General features: G+C 43.4%; 1 protein-coding gene across 1 annotated transcript; it reads right to left on the bottom strand.

Moving 5' to 3' along the window:
- Positions 1-1,154: 1,154 nt before the first annotated feature.
- PPP1R14D (protein phosphatase 1 regulatory inhibitor subunit 14D) lies at positions 1,155-7,649 on the bottom strand. The gene is made up of 4 exons (XM_010215914.2): positions 7,423-7,649; positions 3,204-3,299; positions 2,936-2,968; positions 1,155-1,237 (listed from the first exon to the last, which is right to left on the bottom strand). Exons 1-4 carry the CDS (start codon positions 7,603-7,605, stop codon positions 1,169-1,171), a joined length of 381 nt encoding a protein of 126 aa, XP_010214216.1. The 5' UTR covers positions 7,606-7,649; the 3' UTR covers positions 1,155-1,168.
- Positions 7,650-7,948: the final 299 nt, after the last annotated feature.

Raw genomic sequence — 7,948 nt, 5'->3', positions numbered from 1 at the left:
GAACTCCTCTGGTTGTGACTTAGCAACTTATCTTTTCTGTTTAAGTGGCAGACATGAAAATACAGGAGCAGGATGTAATGTGGAGTATGCCCTACCTGAGCAATCATCCTCCATTTGCCGTCTGATTTCCTTACCACACATATCATGTTACTGCCTTGCTGACGGACTGGATGTAGTTTCCTTTGTATTTTTCCAGTCATAGCCAGAAGAGTTAGTGCAGCAAGACACTGTTTCCTGCTTCACTTCTCATATGAGACCTTCCTGTCTGCAAAAAACTTGCCCTGAGATGCACCCTGCATGGAAATTGGGAATAGGTATGTTTTGACTTCGTCTTTTCTTTAGTGTCTAAGAAGAAAGAAAAAGTCAGGAGTTTGTGACTGATTTTCTGTTTTAATATACAAAATAAGCATTTTTTTCAAAGTCTATTTAAATGAAGAGAAAATAATTTCCAGAACTTCTTCCTTTAGAAGATGCTTCTAAGTCATCAAGAGATCCTGAATTCCACAAAGAGGAAAATCAATCTCTTTCATTAGCCTTAGCAGCTGTTTTGTCATCTTGCCTTTAAGTATTGACCAGATAAACTCAAGAGCTTCTTTTTTTTTTCCCATCCTACTGTATATTTTTCTGTCCAACCTTTATGAATAACAGAGGCTTAATAAAAATGACTTAGAAAGAATGTGCAGTGCTGTAGAGTTGGATACAGCAGTAACAGGCAGGAAGTCACAGCTGGATCCCAGCCTAGACTAAAACAGGGTGCAGCTTAACCAGAACTTGTTTTCCATGTTGACAAATGAGCAATAACCAATGCCTTATTTTCATTGCAGTGGATGGAAAAAAAAAGAAGTCTCAGTGAGCTTTGGAGAACTGTATTCACTGCTTCCCAGCCAGAATGGGAATTCCTAGAAGGAAGAAAAAAATAGATATATTGTCCCATTCCCCATGTCGACATGCCCTTTAAGAATCAGGAAAACATGTAATTCAGCCCCTTGCACGTAGATCCAGAAGGAGTGAAGACTCAAAACCACTGGTACAAAATTCACAAACTTGATGCTTCTCAATAGCAGTAGGTCCTACACGTACTCTGAAGTGATCTTCCTTATCCTGCATTTTTGCTGGGAAGGTTTATATTTTCTTCCAATTGATGCTTTGATCTCCCATATGGACAGGGTCATTTCTTCTGAGGATTGGTGATCCTCCGGAGACCTCTCAATCGACTAAGCAATTCCGTAATGAAGTCCTGCAGTGAGAATTGGGTGAAGAAGGATGTCATGCCAATTCCGGTCCTTCCAAGCCCCGAAAGTGCTCTACCTTCTGCATTATTCCCATGTTTCCCTTCATGGTGAATAAAACCCAGGATTTTGACATGCATTCAGCTGACCTATCTTTTACTTACAGATGGAGAACTTGATGGGTGTGAAGGGTCATAAAGTCTTTCTTCCTTTCCCCAGACTCCCTCAGGAGCAGCTCTGTTTTGCATTCCTCTTACCTGCCAGCCTGCCACTCTTCATCCCTGATGCCCGCTTGTTCCACCATGAGGTGACCTCAGGATACAATTGCCCTCTCTTCCACCACTTCCTGTTGCCACCATAACTTCCCACCCACATCTGATGCCCTCCTCATCTAGGGCAAAGCGACTTGTCCCTTTTTCCTTTTTGTTTCCTTGTTGAACCTGTCAAGTCTAAACACCATGATGTGGATTGCAGACCATCCTGGAACTGGGCCATTCCTACAAGGAAGTGGCTGGCAGAGATGGGGTGGAGCAGAAAACACAGAGGACTAATGACAACTCAGAGTAGGGACTGAGGATTGGCAGACCAGGTAGAGGGGTGGTTACTGAAGATAAACCCCAACTACCTTGCTGACACAGCCAAGGACTATGAACAGAACTGGAGCATCTGGTTATTCCAAGCAGGAGTTGATGTGACCAGTGCAAACTTAACTTTACCTTCTCCCTGGCAAGCAACATCACCATAAAGGAGTGTGCAATCTTTCTTCATCCAGAAAGATCGCTGCATGTCCCCGTAATTAGGTAAGGTCACCAGGAGGATTGCAGCTTGCAATACTTTGTGGTGGATGGATGCCCAGCTTCTCCATGCCAGTGACTGCAGGTGCACACTTTGGCTATGGGGGCAGCAGTGTTAGTCTGTAGTCAGCAAGACACTTTCATGCTTCCTGAATCATTATAGCAAACTCTTTCCAGTTATCTGCCTGGGAATTAGGGATTCTTGCCTGAGATCTGGATATTAGACTTTCTGTAACCACCTCCCTATTGCCAGACTCCTTGAACCCATGCCAGGAGACAGTCTGTGAGGAGAGACAGGGCCAAGCTCAATTTCTGTAAAAATCATACCTCCGTCTCTTTCTGTATGTTTATCACTGTGCAGCCACATGGAAGGGCTGGACAAGGCACAAGAGTGATGAATAATGTCAAAGTTCAGTGTTCATATGCAGTGCATTTGGCTAGACTAGCAATGGTTGTCCCCTTTTTGCACAGAGATGCAGTGCAGTGAGAGCAGTTGCTGTGTGATGTATATGCTACACTGCAGAATATTGGGCTCTGCTTCCTTGGACATAAGGACAGCTTGTGACGTTTCCTTCATCCCTAAGCAACTCCTCAGTCCTTAGAAATGGGCCTTGTAAAGTTAATGGAGAGGGGCCACTTCTACACTGAGAACCAAATAACCACTCAGGGCAGCAAAGGAGAGGCAAATAATCCTTTATCTGCTCCACCACCTTCACCTGCCTTCAGCTCACCCATGTAGATTTACATTTCCTTTTATAAGACAGTGGAATAAAATGCAAACACCTCCCCTGGGGAATTAAAGATGAGGTGTCATGTTATACACAGTGTTATCCTGGCTGCTCAGCCAAGGAGCAACAAACATCCTCTCACCACACACTGTAATGCCCCGTTTGTTGACAGTGTTTCACTCACCTCTGTTGGGCTGGAGCACTCGTGAAGGATTTCCTACAAGCCAAGGAAGAATCATTTTAGTATTTTATAACTTGATGTGCTTTCCCCACCCGCTCTAACTGCAAAAGAAACAAAAAAAGTATATGATGTTAATGCACATCACAGGCTAAAAGCAGCTGAGATATTTTAGGGTATTCATAAGTAGTATGCAGCTGACACCACCGCTTTCTTTCCATATCATGGAGGAAATAAACACCTAACTTAGAGTTACTAAATCCCTTTATCTGACCTGCAGTTTTAATTTCTGTTCTTCATTAGGAACCTCCAGGAGATCTTCAAGATCAATTTCTGGTTCAGGAACTGCTGCTTCTGTTTCTTCTGTTAGCTAGAAAGACAGAAATACACAATTAATAAACATCCACACTTGTCAGAAGACATCTAGAGGATGATCTTTGAAAACTAAATAGCTGGAAAAAAAATATCTAGTTACAATAAAACCATGCTGCAAAATTGAGCTCAAGATATAAAGCATCCCAATATCAGATGGTGCTTATAAATAGGGCATGGGTTTTTGGCTCTATATATTCACATACTTGCTATTTTGCACTAGGCTTTTTTGCAGTAATAGGGGATGATGCTTTTGAAAGGCCTAACAATGTTTTCTCAGCATTCTCTAACAGACATAAGAGGGATATAATAGTCTCCTTCAACGGAAACCCCAAGTTTTGTTGACTGGAAAAATAATATTGTAGGACATGTGAGTGTTATCCTGAAACATATGTTAACTGAGTACCACACGTTTTATTTTCACAAATCCCTAGAAGACAGAGAGAAAGTAGAAAACCAGTAAGAGATCAGCTTTGTTATGCATTTCACTTGACAATTAGTAATAAAACACTGTTAAACATATTGTAACACTGACCCATACAGCATTTTCTCTTAGAAGTCTGTTCTTATTTGTCTGTTTAGACAACAGATACTGATTGAGACTTTGTCTCTAGTTAAGAAGCTAAATAGGCCAGAAGGATGAGGTGGGGTAGGAACTCCCTATGGCTTTCTGGTTGAAGCATGGACTGTGGTGTAGCTTGCAAGTGCAAGAAATTGTCTTGAAGACTCAGCTCGGTTCCCGAGTCCTAGTTCTGCTGTGAAAATCCTGATGACAGAAAACAGCATGGCATTCAGATGATCTCTATCAGGAAATGAAGTTTGAACTGATATTGTTGGCATTTGACTCTTCAGTGCTAGGAAGCCTATTTATTCTGACTCTTCCCACACTGGTTTCCATAAGACACTGCATGGCCAAGAGCAGGTGGAGCAATGGAAGAAGCTGACAGGGGCAGCTGAATAGCACTTAATATATCTAAGGAAGTCCAGAGCAGTAGGGCTAAGTGCCATTGCCATAGTGCACAGAGCAGAAAGACCTGCTAGACACCTGAGTGACTACAGGTCATTGACTTGAGAAGAATCTATATAAACTTCTGCTGCACTTTATTAAAAATCTTTGACTCTATACAGCATCACATTATGTAGTTCCTGCTGGCAAACCTTTGGATTTAACCCCGGAAATATTCCAGAAAGCTAGAAAAGCTGTTGTACTAGAGCAGTGCCAAGAAAAGCAATCCACAGGTATTCTGTTCCTGTAAGGGCATTTCTCATTTACTTGTTCCTGCTGGGATTTTGTAATAAGGAAAATATATGCCCTTTGGACAGCTACTCTTATGAGAGTGAACCGTTCCCAATTACCTGATTCTCAGAAAACCAGGAGCGATAAAGGTGCCCTAACGTGTTTTTCTGACATCCTTACAAAAATATATGTGTAGATCTAGACAAGTGAGAGTAACACACAGGGAGTCGCATCTTATTTGCTACTGGTGGTGCCAGAAACTGCTTGTCATCCTTCTCAAAACACTTTCCTAAACTAGTGCTTAAAACTGCAATAATTCCTTATAATAGGGCAAGAAGTCCTGTTGCTCAAAGCATCAGTCATTCTCCTTGCTCCAGGGCTACCTTGTCACCTTCACTTAGTTTTTCAAGCTGTGAGCTTCCTCTCCCAGCCCTTAAACCTCTGAAATTTCTTTCAGTAGGACTCTTGTCTCCTTTCGATGGTTTCACAAACTCAAATGTCATAAAGGTCTTTTATTTTAAGCTGGAAATGGGATCCTCTCCCACCTCCTCCTTCAGACATTGCCTGGCATGAAACAATGTTTAAAGCAGCATTTCTCTTTTTTGAGGGGGCACAGTGGCATTTTGGTGTGGCAGCCAACTCAATGGTGTAATTTCTTCTTTGTGAACATGGATGGATACAACCTATAGGTTCCCCCATAGTAGCATGGCACTGCTTGTCCTTAACTTTACAATAGTGTTCAATAACTAAAGAAAGTAAAAGTGTGTAGAGAGGGATTTAGCATCATTTTGAATGATGTGATGAAATAGATCAACTTTAAGTCTCTTCAGATTACAGACCCCACAATATTAAAAGCAGATGTTATTGACACAGGGCGACAGGACAGAATGTACCTAGACAGAAGTCCAGGGCTAGCTACGTAGGCACAAAAATGCCTATCAAGTGCCACGTCCTGCCTCCAAAGAGGGTTTGGATGGTTTAACCACTAAGGTGTTTTCAGAGTTTGCCTGTTTACTTGCTGCTGCAGATGAGGTGAGTCTGCTCTCTCCAAAAATACTTGGTGTCTCTTCATCCCAAGCCAGTTCCCACACTGAAAGGTGCTTCCAGAAATACTGTTGTTGCTGGCCAATCTCCACAGCCAGCCAAAACATGCTCTGAACTAATCCACTAGCTGTAGGGACAGTCTCTTAAGTGCCAGCGCGGGCATGGCTGGCAAGGAAAGGGGCCATTGCTGCTGATCATCTCAACAGTCTGCACTCACCTGGACCAGCAGTCTAGCATCTCCCGATCTGGAAGTGCTAGCCCTTGAGTTTTGCCTTTCTGACTCTCATCTAGAGATGATGCCTGCTTCCGTGGGCAATATTTAATGTCCTAGATAGAAAAAGAAATGTCCTACATAGGCTCTTTCTCCATATTTATTTCTCCTGTATCTTCTTTAAATACAGCACAAACAGCAATTATTTTTCTCTCACGACATGGTAAAAGAATGCAGTGGATTTCCCTAAATATCAAATACCAAATAATCACACAGAAAACAATAATATTAATAAAAACCTGAGAGAAAACTCCTAAAATTTGCCTGGAATTGTCACAGGACAGACATAAGCTTCTCTTTACCAGTAGGACACAGACTCCAAAAATTGCCTTTCCTGGGCGGTTCTACTACTAACATCTATTTTCACTGTTAATTGCGATTTGAAACTTCTCCTCATACTTCAGAACTATCTTTAACCTGTGCTGGAGTGGGAATATGGGAAACATGACAGAAATGCCGTACCATTCATTTAGTCCATCCATCCAGGATGTGTATAAACTATCTTACACAATTTGTTAAACCCACCTGTCTTCTACTGAAGATGTATGTGGTCTAATGGGTGCAATTCACATAAGCAGCTATGTTCTCTTTCTGCCCCAGCCATTTCCCTACAGATAAAGGGAATACCATGAGCCAAGCTGGGCTCAAGACCCTAAATCCTGTCACTTAGTCTGCACCACACCGCAAAGGAATCATCATCTCAAGTGTGGGACAGCACCAATCCTTCTACAAGCTCCCAGTACACATACTATTCATCCAAGCACAAAATATGAAATGATACTATCAGAATGGAACTTGTTTAGAATCTCTCATTAATTTGAAGCAAAAAAAAAAAAAAAGAAAAAGAAAAGTAATGTATCCTGCAATAGCTTGAGGTAAAAATCATTCACAAGTTGGACCCAGGCACTCCTGGATCTCATTTCACAATTTGCAGATAGGCAAGAAGCATTTAGAAGGACTGTTTGCTCCTGATGCTAAGGCAAACTCGGACAAGAAATACAGATGTGGGAGGTTGTAAAGACAAAAACTTATCTATACACATCATCTGAGCATGTACTTGTTCCTTCTTCCCCTGCCACCAATAACGTGCCCAGAGCCTGCAGTGACAGAGAGGGCATTGCCCCAAGTGTCATCCTTCGAGCAGCAGCTATAGCTGCACTGTTGTGACCAAGAGGAACAAGGACACACCGAGCCGCTTCAACCCAGCTAGCGCAGACACTGCTGGCCGAGAAGTCACTGCCCAAAGGGAGCTCCGTGCTGAGGCCTCCCAGGCGATGCTGCTGCATCTCTCCAAGCTGGGCTACGTGTGTAGCAGCTACCCTCCCGGCAGGTTCAGGACTCGGCAATTTAAAGCCAGCTGGATTATATCAGTGCAAGCTTCCACGGCTGCACCATAGCCACACTGTTCAGACAGCACCGTAGCAAGTGGCAGCAAATCACCTAACAAAAGCTGAAGGTAAGAATCTATTCCCAGTAAGCCCCGAAAAGCAAACAGTTTCTGTCACAGCATACATGGTCTCTGGTCCTTTTCACCTAGCGCGCGAGAGGCTGTTTTCCCCAGCTGCTCACCTGGTACTGGTAGAGTTCCTGCAACTGTGCATTGATCCATTCCTCCAGCTCCAGCCAGCGCTGTAGGTCTTTGCGGTTGTACTTGACGGTTAACTTGCCCAGTTTCCTGTGTGACGATTCCTCTTCAGGTTTCTCTGGTGTCTGGAAAGTCACCCGGGGGAGCGAGCTGGAGTCGCTGGCCATGCTCCCTGCTTCTTCCACCTCCTCTCTCGGACAGCAGAAACTCACCTACCTGGGTCCTTTCCTCTGTCCTCTTTCCTCAGTCTCTATGTGCAGCCAGCTGCTGGCAGATGCCAAACGTGGGCAGCACTGGTGATCCCAGCAAGAGAGGTGGGGGACACCACAGAGCCGGGGAAGCAGCCAGGCTCTGTGGGCAGAGTTACAGGAAAAGGCTCTTGGGTTTCACAATTGGCAGTGTTGACAAAAGCAAGGGAAGAGGGAGGGAGGGAGGAAAGTTGTAATAACATCTGTTGTTAAAAGAAGCCAAGTGAACCAGGGAACTGATGAACAAAGTTTGTTAATATTT

This window comes from Tinamus guttatus, unplaced genomic scaffold (assembly GCF_059628265.1).
Source record: "Tinamus guttatus ecotype Peru unplaced genomic scaffold, ASM5962826v1 Tinamus_guttatus_pri_ptg000089l, whole genome shotgun sequence".
Taxonomy (NCBI): domain Eukaryota; kingdom Metazoa; phylum Chordata; class Aves; order Tinamiformes; family Tinamidae; genus Tinamus; species Tinamus guttatus.
This window is presented reverse-complemented; position numbering and strand designations above follow the sequence as displayed.

Bases quoted from the DNA above. Each gene is read 5' to 3' on its own strand.
- PPP1R14D (XM_010215914.2), bottom strand. From the start codon at position 7,605: ATGGCCAGCGACTCCAGCTCGCTCCCCCGGGTGACTTTCCAGACACCA. The intron at 3,300-7,422 runs GTGAGCAGCTGG...CTGTCTTTCTAG, and splicing joins AGGAACTCTACCAGTACCAG to CTAACAGAAGAAACAGAAGC. The intron at 1,238-2,935 runs GTGAGTGAAACA...TTCTCACTGCAG, and splicing joins AGTGCTCCAGCCCAACAGAG to GACTTCATTACGGAATTGCT.